The following is a 14,878-nucleotide window of genomic DNA, read 5'->3' as shown; positions in this document are numbered from 1 at the left end:
AAAACTAGAGGAAGAAAATAAATATAATATAATATGGTTAATTAACTGATTATGTTTGGATCGTCACTGGAAATTATTATAATTTTGGTTTTTATCCCCCTTTAGTTTTGTTAACTTTGGTGTAGTTTAAATGTTTAAAAATCACGTTTTTTATTAATTGAACTAAAACAAACTATACTATGTTTCTATTATTTTTTAGAGCATGGAATAAACTATATGAAAAAGACAAAAATACAAAGAAAAAGGCGAGTCTTTTGGTGGCCCTAATTGTCGCCTTTTGGCCGGAGTATACTAGTTTGGGAATTAATATTGTCCTTATGTCGATTTTTCAACTCGTACAGCCTCTTGTATTAGGACAGTTATTGGACTTTTTTCGGTAAGTATTAAATCCCTACTGCTATATTAGTACTACAAAAAATTACCCTTTGTCTGGGGCATATAACCGGCATTTTTTAAATTCTTAACTAAGGTAAAACTCACCTGAAAAGAGTACTACAAATATTTACTATTTATGTCGATTCAAAAATCGCGCCAATTATATACTATATAGCTAGACTGTTGCTAGTAAATAAACTGAGATGTCGTCACCAGTCAACAGCTAATATTCGCGGCTATTTTCAACTCCATTTGCTAGTGTGCAATTTATTTTCCTGATTAATTAATACAAATTTTTATTTTAGTGTAGGATCTCATCTGACAAGAACAGACGCTTTATGGTACGCCGGAGCTATGTCACTATGCACCTTTTTACTCGCTCTTTTGAACAATCAGTACATCATGAACGCTTTTCACTACGGTATGAGAGTCAGAGCTGCTTCTTGTGCTCTAATTTATAGAAAGGTGAGGTATTTATGTTTAAGTGTAAGTTGAAATTAAATAATCAACATATTTCAGGCCTTACGTCTAAGCAAGACAGCACTTGGAGAAACGGCCTCAGGGAAAATAGTGAATCTACTCTCAAACGACGTCAGTAGATTTGATTTAGTAACAATTTTTATTCATCACATGTGGGTATCTCCGTTAACGACCATCATAATTTTGTATTTTATGTGGGTCGATGCTGGATGGGCGGGGATACTTGGAATAGTAACGGTTTTTGTGGTGGTTCCCATTCAAGGTAATAATTCCATTAGGAAAGTGCATATTTTATTACTGTGGAAGTAGCTTTACAGTAATTACTTTAATTCATATTTTACAACGCTGACTGTTGATGGCGCTACGGTATACAAGGTGAAAATGTTTTTGTTGTTGACCGTTTACCTTTTCAGATCCAGTGATTTTAATTCTGATTTTGAAGCACGACTTTTAGATGGCGCTAGAGTTACTTATTCTGGAATACGAATATTCTTGCATTACTCCAGTTTTTATATACCTACTTCAAACTGAGCTAAATACTTTCACATTAGATTTAGTATATTTTACTTTTATCTAATTTTTTTAACTATATCGTTTTTGCCTTAAAATGGTAAAGGTTTCTAAATTTCTGATATATTTATTATAAGGTAATTTTAATTATAATTATTTCAGTTTTGAGTATTATAGAGGCTTTAATTGCAAAGAAAATCGTGCAAATATTGTGTGATTTTGTGCAACTATGTACAAAATTAATTTTGTTGCAGGTCGAAAAAATTAAAACCTATTTAGCAGGGAAAAAAGTCTAAATTTCGAAATTTTTTACACCATAAGATTTTTTTCCGCAACTATCTATACAAATCATGAATTTCTAATTTATTTTCCTAATATTCAAGGCATTTGAAATAATTTTTTATTGTTTAGTTTATGTAAATTTTAAACGTCTAAAATATTAAGAAAATGCCTTCAAAAGCGTGGAATAAAATCAAAAATTATCTCATTTTAATCAATGATTATTTACTTATCTTTTATAAATTTCAAATAATTGTTGATTTTATTCGACTCTTTTGGTGTAATTTTTTAAATATTCCAGGCTGGTGAAATTTAAATAAACCGAAAAACCACAATTATTTCGAATGCCTGGAATATTTAAAAAATTGCCTCAAAAACATTTCATGCTTTTAATATTGCGATAACCAATAATTATTTTAGTATTCCATAAATTTTAAATAATTTCAAATGCCTAAAATATTAAGGAAATGCCTTTAAAAGGTAGAAGTAAATGCAAAAAAAAATTGACATTTATGGAATATTTAAATAATTATTGATTATGAGATATTTTTTATTATATTCCAGGCTTTTGGGGGCATTTTTTAGGTTTGAAATACTGAATTTTTATTCTTCAATTTATTCAAATTCATTTTATGATTATTTTAATTTTTTATACATTTCAAATAATTGTTGATTTTATTTTACGCTTATGAAGTAATTTTTCTAATTTCCAGGCTGGTGAAATTTAAATAAGCCGAGGAACAAACATTATTTCAAATGCCTGGAATATTTAAAAAATTATCTCAAAAGCATTTCATGCTTTTAATATTGGATAACCAATGAAAAATTTTTAATTCATAATTTTTAAATAATTTTTTAATTTATTCAACGAGACATGCTCATAATATTCAAGGTATTTTAAATAATTTTAAATACCTGAAATATTAGGAAAATGACTTTAAAAGGTGGAAGAAAATTTAAAAAAATATTTGACATTTATGGAATATTTAATTTATGGAATATTTCGGGGTATTTTTTAGGTTTGAAAAAATGAATTTTTATTCTTCAATTTATTTAAATTTCATAAGAATAAAATCAACAATTATTCCATTTTAACCAAAAAATTATTTAAATTTTTTATAAATTTCAAATAATTGTTGATTTTATTTCACTCTTTTGAAATAATATTTTAAATATTCCAGGCATGTGAAATTTGTATATTCCGAAGAATAAAAATTATTTCAAATGGCTAGAATATTAGAAAAATGCCTCCAAAAGTGTGGAATAAAATAAACCATTATTTGATATTAATAAATTTATTAAAAGAATTCTAAACCAGATTTCTTTTTTCAGGTTATACTGGTAAACTGTCTGCAATTTACCGAAAAGCCACCGCTCTAAAAACAGACGAAAGGGTGCGACTTATGGACGAAATATTATCGGGCATTCAAGTAATTAAAATGTATGCGTGGGAAAAACCATTTGCCAAGTTGATAAAGTATGCTAGAAAAGTCGAATTAAAGGTTATTACTAAATCTTCGTACGTAAGAGGACTCTATATGACCTTCAATATTTTTACCACCAGACTGGCCTTATTTACCACTTTACTGGTTGTGGCATTGTCAAATGAACCCATTACTGCTTCAAAGGTAAATTGGCAAATAACTTAAAAAAAAAACCTCATCAATAATTTTTAGGTTTTTGTAATAATGTCTTACCTAAACATCATTTCTCAAACGATGTCTCAAATGTTCGTGAGAGGGATCTCAGAAATCGCCGAACTATTCGTAGCCATTAAACGTCTGGAAGAATTCATGCTCAACGACGAATTTTCCTCTTTGGCACTACCCCAGAATAACAACGAGTACACAACCCATGCCCATTTACTGAACCTTCATGACTTAACAGTAAAATGGAACGCTAGACTATCAGATAACGCGTTGGAGAACATCAATATTGTAGTGGACAGAGGGCAGTTGGTTGGTGTTATCGGACCTGTAGGAAGCGGAAAAAGTTCTTTGCTGCAGACGATATTAGGTAAAAGAAACACACTACATTCTCATCAAGTTTTAGAGTTAGTAAAGTTTCAATGTAATTAGCTAATAACATAAATTACTTTAACCTAGTGAAAGTTTTTACTCGATTATATGTCGCATGCTTACTTCTATCTCGTATGAAGTATGAAGATTATTAACATAATTCAGCACACTTTTGCAGATATAATTAAGATTTATGTATGAGAGTAGCATTAATTTTATTTCAAGCAATAAAAGACCACTTATCTTTAGGTCACTCAATCAGATTGCTGTCTGCATTTGTAAGCGAACAAGTTATATAATTATTTTAATTTAAGGTGAACTGGAACTTGATTCTGGAAAATTAGATGTCAACGGTACGGTTTCCTATGCCTCTCAAGAAGCGTGGGTTTTCGCAGCAACCGTTCGCCAAAATATCCTCTTCGGTTCCGAATATGATAAAAAGAAATACAACGATGTTGTAAAGGCATGTGCTCTGGAGAGGGATTTCCAGCAGTTCCCTCAGGGAGATTTGAGCATCGTCGGAGATAGAGGTTAGTAATATAATCAATAGGTGGAAATGCGTTTAAATAGTGGTTTTTAGGTGCCTCATTATCTGGAGGCCAAAAAGCTCGAATCAATTTAGCCAGAGCGATATACCGGGACGCGGATATTTACTTGTTGGACGATCCTTTATCCGCTGTGGACATACACGTTTCTAAACATCTTTACGATCAATGCATTAACGGGTACCTTTATAATAAAACTAGGATCCTGGTGACTCATCAAGTGCACCATCTAAAAGATGCTGATCATATTATAATTTTAAATAATGTAAGCGATTTTTTTTTTGTATAAAAAAAAATAATAATAAAAAATTAAAAAATTTCCTAGGGTCGCATTGAAAACGAGGGCAACTTTAAGCAATTATCCGAGAGTGATAATTTATATGCTAAGCTATTAACTGCTGAGCCGGAATTAACGGAGGAGCCGAAACTGGAACTTAGTAAGAAAGATAGGAAAATGTCAGTTAAAAGTATTAAGTCTCTTGCTAGCGCTATGAGCGAGTTAAGCATACCAGAAGCTATGCTAGCTGAACAAGATGATGACTCAGAGGAGGTACACATATATAAATTTTTAGTTTATTATCGATATATAAAATTATCTCACCTTTGGTGACTCACAGGTGATGCAAAAGCTGTTTTTTGAAAAATAGATTATTCTCTCTCATAACTTTCTCGAACAGAGGCTGGTAACCATTATTATTTCATAAAAGTCTCAAAACAAGAGTTCTAAGCACATTCTGTGTATTTTTTCCTTAACTCTGTTGTACAAGATGTTCCTGGTATCATTTTTCATCCAACCCAACCACACCGAAAAAATCAATATTGAACAGACCCGACACAACGTATTGCTTACGATAATATATTCCCTTTAATCTGAGCGGCTTAGTCCAGTCTTTTTAGAGTTTTTATAGTATACATGCACCGAGAAAAATTAATCAACATTTTTTAGGTTTGTCGTTTAAAAAACGGTTAATTTGACAAAATTTTTTATAAAAGAAACTTCATTTGAACATTAGCCCAAATTTTAAATACATGTTACAATTTAGTTGTTGTGTTAACATTTAAAAATTTATTTCAACAAACCTTAAGGCGTTAGTAGACATTTTCTGCATATTTTGCTTCAATATTTAAAAAATAATTATGTCAAGCAATAAGTCGCTTAAATTAATTTTTACTTGGTATCAACCTATTTTTGTATATTGACCCAAATACTTAACTATAATTGATTCAGTATTTTAAATGTTAGTTGTTACACTTATATTACTTAAATAATTAATTTATTACTGATAAATAAATTAATAATTTTAATGAGGCACCACTACAACTTACTAATAGTGACATTTTTGTATTGTTAAAAGAATAATACCTGAAAATTTAGTAAATACGCCAAAGAAATCTTTTTGCAAATAAGTAACTCGATATTGCTAAATTGGTGGTATTGTTCTCGTCAGGTGTCGTACCGATCTATTTTCATTTAAATATTGGGCTTGTGATTTTTTTATATCTGGGATCTGTTTTAAATAAGAGATTTATAAAAATATAAATTAATCGTGAATGGTAAATTCAGTAAAATTCAGAATAGGATATTTTTGGAATATGGCAATAATATAAGCCCAATTCCAGACTTACTGGCATATTTATTCCATTAATAATTAAATTGTTTATCATTAAATTTTTTATTAGTTTCGAAACGCTGCGGTACCTAATTTTTAGGTACAACTTTGTTCTTTTCGTACTTTTTCTACTCTAGAAAAATTCATAAAATCAAAATTGGCCTATAAATATTCATATCATTTAGAAAACTATTCTTGTGAATTGGAGTTACTTTGGAAACTTTAAGGATATATTCTTTTCCTAATATAATTGATTAACACAAGATAATTAAATATTATAGTCAAAGATAATATTAGAATTTTTTTTATCCCATCTGTATTGAATCCATAATTAGCAAACTTAACGTAAGTTATTTATGGCATCCTAATTAAATTCAAAGAAATTTGTAAGGGCCTTTTTGGTAAAAAAAATGTATCAGCTTTTATATGAAATTAAAATCAATGAAATGATTAATATTCTAGCTCAACATGTTTTTGAGCTACATATGAAATTTTTTGGTAAAAAATCCCATTTTATTGCCCTAAACCGAATATATCAATTAGAATTTAAAATTTTTTTTAAAAATTAGTTTGTGAATATATTCTCAAAGAAAGTGAAAATTGGATTAGAAAATTTGTAAAAAAAACGCCGCAATTAAAACCGCGCAAATCTTTAACCCAGAATCACGTTTCTACACTCATGTCCATCCTCAGGAATCCTGCTATATATGAGTGAAAAAACTATGAAAATTTTCCAAATGGTTTCCAAGTTATGGCTAAAAATGTCTGCCAAAGTATAAAAAACTGGATGTTGTAAATATGCGTGTCAAAAACCTCAAGTAAAATTGCTCTTGGACCTTGGTAAGCAAAATTGCCTCTAATTCAAAAAGTTTTTGAGCTACAGAAATTCATCTGCTTTAAAATTAGTCACTAAAAAATGCCCTTTTATTGGCTATAACCTTTTTAGAAATATTCCAATTATTTCGTGAAAATATCCTCAAAGAAAGTGAAAATTGGATCATAAAACTTGCAAAAAAAACGCCCCAACCAAAACTGCGCTAATTACTTGAATATTTAACCTAAAATCACGTTTCTACCTTTATATCCATGCTCAGAGCTCCTGCTATATAAGTGTGAATAAATTATGAAAATATTCCAAGTGGTTTTCAAGTTATAGCCTGAAATATTCGGTAAAGAATAAAAATCTTAATTTTGTAATATGCGTTTCAAAAACCTCAAATATCATTGCTCTTGGTAGACAAAATTGACTCTAACTCAAAAAGTTTTTGAGTTACAAGAATTTTTTGTAAATTTGTTGGTAAGAAATACATATAATCAATTTCCCTAACATTCTAAAAACCAAAAATAACCACTACAAATGATATTGAAACAAAAGTGTAAACCTTTTTTTTCTAGAACTCGTGAACATCCTATTACAACATTTAAGAAATAATAAATTTAACTCAAGAATGTTGAGTTAATATTAATTTACTTGATGCATAATAGATTTTATATATTGCTGCAATATTTAAAGACCTTTAAATTACCTCCTCGGAAAGTTGTTATAAAGTTACATTTGCTTACTTCAATACTTCAGAATGATTGTTTTAAGTTTAAAAAAGGTATATTTTAGTAAATTTAATAATTAATGTAAGCACTGCTAAACAAATGGTTTTTATTTGAAATTTTTTAATATTTCGCGCAAAATTAAATCTGCATATCAGCCATATAATGGCATATCTATGTCTTTGATACGCATTCTTATAATTTTAACACGATCCCTGAAGTTAAATTCGAAACGTTTATAAGAAGTAAATAGTTTTGTCTAATTTATCCAGAAAATGCTTTGTTACAATTTTGGTCACTAATTCATAAAAATAACTTTTTACTATTAAACAAAAATGATTTACTGGACTAATATTTCTTTATCTTAATTAGTACTGCGTTCCTGAATATCCCCAAGAGAAAAACATATTTAACATCGTGTGTGTGCGAGAGAGACAAAAATAGCAAATTTAATAATTAATTATTTTTAAGGAACGTGAGCAGGAAATTAAACTAAAAGACCTGCAAGAAGAATCGTCAAAGGGAAAAGTGAAAGGCAATTTATTTTTAAAATACTTCTTTGCTGGAGGAAATTGCTGTTTTGTATTACTGGTGAGCCTTCTTTATATACTAGCCCAAGGTAAGCTAATAAACTCACCTAATTTCCGTAAAACTTCATTTAATGCCCCATTTCAGTTTTGGCCATGGGAGTCGATTATTACGTTACATTCTGGGTTAAAATCGAGGAGTACAAGTTGACGGTCAACTCAATTAACGGAGACAATTGGAATATTACTTCAACTAATAGCAGCCAACCCGAATTAATACCTCCTCCACCTTTCTACTTCAACGTCAACGACTGGGAAAGAAACACGTTTATTTACATATATGGCACCCTAGTTATCAGTTTGTTCTTGGTAGCTTTAACTAGATCGATGCTGTTTTACAAACTAGCCATGCTCAGCTCTCAGAAATTGCACGACAGCATTTTCTATAGCGTTATCAGAGCCTCGATGAGATTTTTCGATACTAATCCAGGTGGCAGAATTCTCAATAGGTTTTCTAAGGACATCGGCTCAGTCGACGAGTTGCTGCCAAAAGCTATTTTGGATGCAGCACAGGTAAGTCAAAATTAGTCTACTGACTGGAAACGAATTATACATTAGAAGGTGTTTATCGAGTTTGGTTTGATTATTTGCATTTAAGTAAATGTTGTGTTTTCTTCAATCATGTCTTTACTGACAGTAAATTTTTTCCTCCTGGTGAAGTTAATCCTCTTACTTCACCAATGCACTGCAACTTCTGATTTAAACTCTTAGGTTGAATGAAAAAGGAATGAGAGAAGCTTAAGATCCAGAAAATTTTCAACAGTTGCAGTACTAAGAATAGGAATTCAAATCACTTCAGGAGGATAATACAGACACTGGATGATTCAGTTAATGTAATAGTCAGCTGCGAGAAAATTTTTAGGAAAGGAGAAGGTTCTTACACTTTATAGGCCACTTTTTTACTTGTAGAATCGTCTGTAAAATCAACTGGAACCATCTGATTAATCCAGATGAGTCCTCTTCTTTACTCACTACTGTACTTCCATCTAAAAGGTCTCAGATTCTATTCACTTAAAAGTAATTCTTGGTTTTGTCTTCTTGACTGTGAATATCCATCAAAATCAACGCCCTATTAAAGTGCTATTATTATTTTTTTAGCTTATCCTAATGTCAGTTGGATCAATTATTTTAATAACAATTGTCAACCCAGTGTTCCTCGGGGTGGTCGCCGTTATCGGAAGCATATCGATGGCATTTAGGCATGTGTACCTAAAAACTTCTAAAAATATTAAACGGCTTGAAGGCGTTAGTAAGTCAATGCTCCGCTACTACTATGGACATTTTTAATAATTATGATTTTTTTTTAGTGAGAAGTCCAGTTTTCACTCATCTGAACGCCACCATTAACGGTTTGACAACGATAAGAGCGTTTGGCGCTCAGACAATTTTAAAATCTGAGTTCGATAAGCACCAGGACTGTCATACTAGTGCGTGGTTCATGTTTATCGCTGCCAGTTCTTCGTTTGGAGTTTATATGGATTTGTTGTGCGTCGTTTTTACTACTGCGATAACGTTCAGCTTCTTGACTTTCGGAAGTGGTAAGTTACTCAAAGTAGGTAAAGGCCTAGGAACCGATTTTTGTGACCTTAAAAGTGAAAATTACACGATTGCCGCGTATTCGCGTTTGATACCCGTAAAACGATATCGGTTAACTAATAAGTGACGTCACTTCTTAGAATTACGTATGCAAACATTTTAATATAATTATAATGTGCTTTTTATAACTTAATATTATGTTTATGTTATTCACGTTTAACAAGAAGGTTTATTACATGTCACATAAAATTTAAACGTTTAAGTATGGTATATTGTAGTATACTATTTAAAGATGTTTACAAAATCTACTGAGCTTCTGAACAAATATATTTACCATCAACAAAACGTTGAATTTTCAGTTATAGAAGACAATTATAACACCTTTACCTTAATCGTTAAATAATTGTTGATATTTAATTTATAATAATGGTATCTATTTGAGCTTAAATTGTGGTATATTTTACTGGGTGTCTAGGAAGTCTACCAAAAAACTTTACAATTATCGTAAATATTTTCTAATAAAACACCACTGAATTTTTCTAAAATAAATTTTATTCCTTAAATCCTTGGTTAGTTTTGAGCAAATTTGCATTCTTGAGTTTTTCTTAGTTTAGTTTTTTTCTAGATTTCTCTGTGTATGATATCTCATTATTATACTATATGACATATACGTGTATATTATATGCCACACAGTGGCATATATGTGATATCATTTTATCACATATTAGACTAATTTTTGACAGTTAAAAAACGACATACTTAAATTTCTTGTTAATTTTTTAAATGCCGAAAATCGTATCCTATTTGTAAACAGAATCGTATATTATATATGTATATTCTCATTTATAATTTTCTTAATAAGAATTTTTTTTTCTCAGGTAATTATTTTCTGAAAAAAAAATGTTTTTTATTAACTCTACCCTTACCCCCCCACCCACCCCATACAGCTTACCAGTAAAAAATTGTTTTTAAGAATTATAATTTTTTTCGAAAATAATACGCATGAATAATAACTGGTTTCATCGTTAATATCTATATCTAATAATATAGTTTGTTTATTTAATTTTAAAATAGTTATATATATTTATGTATATTAATAAATATTTAATGCAAAAGCAGTGTTATTAGATTATGAACAAAAAAGAGCGATTTTTCAAAGGAATTTCTTACTGGGCAAATGTTTGGGGTGGGTGGGGGAGTTAAGGGTTGTTTTAATGAAAAACAGTGTTTTTGCAGAAAATATAACCAAAAAGCCAAAAATTTACTAAAAAATCTTTAAATAAATATATATTTAACAATAATAATATATGATGTGTTGTTTGGGATGGTTAAATTTTATTAATAAATAGGGATTTCTGGAAAATTTTTAGCTACTGCATATTTTCTTTTTCAAGAAGAACTTTCTCAAAAATTATGACATTTGAAAGGAGAAACACTCATTCAAACATCAATTATTTATTTTTTAAGTTTTTTTTAAAGACCTTTATGATTTTGACCCAAAATCTTCAATTAAGGATAATATTTATCGTAAAAACAGGTACATCTAATTTTCCTTCAGTTTCCTAAAAAATTCGTTTTCCTGTGACGTTAGGTGAAGCACTCGCATTGCATCTTCTGTCGATTTGGCGGTCGAATAATCAGCACCAGTTACTTTTTTTCTAGTTTTTTTTCTATGATAAGATCTCTTTTTCTTTTCTTAAATTTTACGCAAAATTCTAAAATTAAGACTGTTTTAGCATCGAGCCAGTGCCCAGATGAATTATAATTTTGAATTTCATAAACAATAAGTAAATTATACAATAGTTATGGATCAAAGGCATTAAAGACTATAATTTAAAAAAATTGATATCACAGATAGTCCACAGTTCCTTTGACAGTAATTTAGGTAGCCCTATTTGTCATTCTAAAATAAAATTGAAATATATTTCATTAGAGCTCATTGTGGTTACATCAATATGTAAAGGTAATACTGAAGTCATTGTCATGGTTGTTAAGAGGTAGACAGATAAAAGATTTGTAAATCCTTTTGATCTTTGAACAATTACAAAATAAGAAATAAAACATTTTTTAAAATGTGGGTAACCTATAAAAAATAAATTAATTTTAAAACTTGTTATTTTGTTATTAAGACTTAAACCTGTTAGAAAACGGTTGAAACTTTGGCGCCCAACATGAACTAAAGGCAAAAGCAAAAGGCATTCATTGGCATGATGGTCAAGCGAATTTCCCTTTCAATTAAAAGAGGCACTAATTATACACTCCAGTACATTTTAACTTAATACACTATACACGGATTGCCCCAAGGCTTTTGATAAAGTTGAGTTAACTAGGGTATTACAGCTTCTTTGTGGGGGCATATAAATTAATTAAACTAACAGAAACCTAGTTATAAAATTTTGTACTACATGCCACTAGAACACAGTGTTTTATAGGGACTAAAATGTCACTTCTATGTCATTTTTAATGCTCAGATTTTGACAGGTCTGCCGGCAGGTGATGTCGGTCTTGCCATAACTCAAGCCATCTCACTTTCCATGATGGTGCAATGGGGTCTCCGTCAATCCGCCGAAGTAGCAAACCAACTGATGTCCGTCGAAAGAGTCTTGGAGTATAAAGAACTTCCTCCGGAAAAGGAACCTCTGCAGCCAAAGAAGCCGCCTCAAAACTGGCCTCAGAAAGGCGCGATTACGTTCGACAACATGGGATTAAGATACCACGAAAATGGCTCCTTGGTTTTAAGGAATTTAAATTTGAAAATCGACCCCAATGAGAAGGTCGGTTTGGTTTAAAATATGTCAGTACAATTTTTCATTTTACAAATTTTTTTTTTAGGTGGGTATTGTTGGTAGAACGGGCGCGGGAAAATCTTCATTAATTGCCGCACTGTTTCGCTTGGCTGATGTCGAAGGCCGAATAATGATTGACGACTTGGATACAAAAGATTTACAACTTGAGCAACTTCGATCCAAGATCTCCATTATACCTCAGGATCCTGTTTTGTTCTCTGGAACCCTTCGGTACAACCTGGACCCCTTTGAGGAATATAGCGACGACGTTTTATATAAAGCGATTGAAGAAGTGGAGCTTAAGGACCCTGCGAATATTATTAACAGGTTGGAGAGCCGAGTTATGGACAGGGGAGCTAATTACAGCGTAGGCCAAAGGCAGTTGATTTGCCTTGCAAGAGCTATTGTTAGGAGGAATAAGATACTTATGTTAGATGAGGCGACTGCTAATGTAGATCCACAGTAAGTATTTATGAATCAATAAGAAAAATGATTATTTGGGGATTTTTTTTATAGAACTGATGCTCTTATTCAAAAAACTATTCGAAAGAAGTTCGCTGACTGCACGGTACTTACTGTGGCCCATCGTCTTAATACCATAATGGATTCGGACAAGGTGCTGGTAATGGAATCAGGAACAATGATGGAGTTTGATCATCCTTATGTGTTACTGCAAAACCCTAAAAGTATATTTTATAACATGGTGGCAGAGAGTGGAAAAGCTTTAAGTGAACAGCTTAAAAAAGTTGCTAAAGATAGTTATCAACGACAATCAAGTTTACCTGAGTAAAACAGTTTCCAGTGTGGTTAACAGTTTAAAATCAAAAGTAAATGCCAATAATTAGTACTTAATTTTTTAGATAGGCATTTTTATAGTAGGTACCTGGAACTTGAAAAAGCTTATAATACTATAAACATCTGTGATCTAAATACTTATTTTAGATAAATATTTCATGTATATAATAACAGATTATATATATAGTTACAGGACTTATATAGACTGATCCCTAGTTAGGAGGATCATCTTATTCGGTACTAAATTACACGGACTATTAGATTTAGAATACATAATGTGCATTATAAAACATAAGGTGCTATAAAAAATAAATTTGTTATTTTTGTAATTTCTTATATAAAGGTTTAACTTACTCATAAAAAAATTAAAGGTGCCAATATACAAATTTCAATAAATAATTAATTGTTACTTTTTACAAAGTTTTTTTTTTCTGCAAATAGACTGTAACTTGGTGCTCACAATTAAAATATATTTTTAGTAACTAGTTGTAACAAATATATTTTACTAAAATTGTTCCCAATTAATTTTAAGAAAATATGCAATTGTTCTAAAATAATAATAAAAGCTAAAATTTATCAGATGTGTTTTAATTCAGAAACCTTAATAATGTAACGTAAATATTGAATATATATTTTTTGCAAACACATTGTTTTTCATCAACGGAACCCTTAACCCCCCACCCACCCCAAACATTTTTCCAGTAAGAAATTCTTTTGAAAAATCACAGATTTTTCGTCCATATTATCCAATCTAATAGCATTGCTTTTGTATTAAATATTTATTAATATAAATAGATATTATCATATCAAATTTAAATAAACAAACTGTGTTATTAGATTAGATATTAACGACGAAATCAGCTGTTATTCAAGTGTATTATTTTGGAAAACAATGATTTTTGAAAACCATTTCTCAATGGTAAATTGTGTGGGGTGGGTGGGGGGGGTAAGGGTAGGGTTAATAAAAAACGGTTTTTTTTTTCTAGAAAATAATTGCCTGAGAGAAAAATGCATCTAAAGTAAATTATAGATGAGAATATACGTATATAATATACGATTCTATTTACAAATAGGTGAAAATTTTGACATTTAAAAAAATTTACAAGGGATATACATAGCAAGTCTCGATTGCAATAATGTGTAATAATGGAATATAATACTCAAACAAATCTAGAAAAAATAGGACATGCGTTAACGTGTATGAAACAATTATACCAAATAAGATATACAATTAAAAAAAACTCAATATAAATTTTGTTAGAACTAATCAAGGATTTAAAAAATAAAATTTATTAAGAAAAAATGCAGAGTACTTTTTTTTATTAAATAATATTTAGGATAAATCCCTTATGGACGCCATTGGTAAATATTAATTTTTTTCTTTGTACATGCGAAAAATGCCCCCTGATGCATAAAACATATCAGCAACTTAAAAAATAAATATCTACATTGGTAGTACCTAACCCAACCAAAAATGTACATCTGATGTAAACCAAAAACAAACGTTTACTTAACTGTCGTGTGTTGCTTAGGAAGGTATTTGACGAGGTACAAAATGTCGCTTATATCATTTTTGCCTGCATGCTACACATGCTGAAGGTATTCTTTATTTACTATGCTTGGGATTATGTTACACATTAAAATGAGTAGATTTCGATTCCCCTGGGAACATCCAATATTTATTAATGAATTAGGAAACAATTACATTACAATTTCATTCTATGATGATTTTTGGCCTGTGCTTTCTTTGCCTAATACTTCAGTGATTCAGTGTGTGGATCGATTCTTAATGGTGTTGTCTCTCCTTAGAGC

General features: G+C 30.3%; 1 protein-coding gene across 8 annotated transcripts in view; it reads left to right on the top strand.

Moving 5' to 3' along the window:
- Positions 1-13,642, top strand: part of LOC126745451 (ATP-binding cassette sub-family C member 4-like) — a 40,203-nt gene extending 26,561 nt beyond the window's left edge. For all 8 annotated transcript variants that reach the window (XM_050453300.1, XM_050453305.1, XM_050453303.1 and 5 more), the window contains 15 exons: positions 200-376; positions 681-840; positions 895-1,117; positions 2,977-3,272; positions 3,321-3,660; positions 3,977-4,192; positions 4,243-4,472; positions 4,533-4,757; positions 7,834-7,981; positions 8,038-8,462; positions 9,048-9,198; positions 9,257-9,487; positions 11,967-12,259; positions 12,318-12,733; positions 12,788-13,642. In XM_050453300.1, coding sequence (XP_050309257.1) covers positions 200-376; positions 681-840; positions 895-1,117; positions 2,977-3,272; positions 3,321-3,660; positions 3,977-4,192; positions 4,243-4,472; positions 4,533-4,757; positions 7,834-7,981; positions 8,038-8,462; positions 9,048-9,198; positions 9,257-9,487; positions 11,967-12,259; positions 12,318-12,733; positions 12,788-13,061 — 3,805 coding nt within the window. In that variant the 3' untranslated portion in view covers positions 13,062-13,642. The remainder of the gene's footprint in view (positions 1-199; positions 377-680; positions 841-894; positions 1,118-2,976; positions 3,273-3,320; positions 3,661-3,976; positions 4,193-4,242; positions 4,473-4,532; positions 4,758-7,833; positions 7,982-8,037; positions 8,463-9,047; positions 9,199-9,256; positions 9,488-11,966; positions 12,260-12,317; positions 12,734-12,787) is intronic.
- The last annotated feature ends 1,236 nt before the right edge of the window (positions 13,643-14,878 follow it).

The sequence above is a fragment of the Anthonomus grandis genome, chromosome 16, assembly GCF_022605725.1.
Source record: "Anthonomus grandis grandis chromosome 16, icAntGran1.3, whole genome shotgun sequence".
Taxonomy (NCBI): Eukaryota; Metazoa; Arthropoda; class Insecta; order Coleoptera; family Curculionidae; genus Anthonomus; species Anthonomus grandis.
Note: the sequence above shows the minus strand (reverse complement) of the source record. Positions and strands in the feature narration are given on the sequence as shown.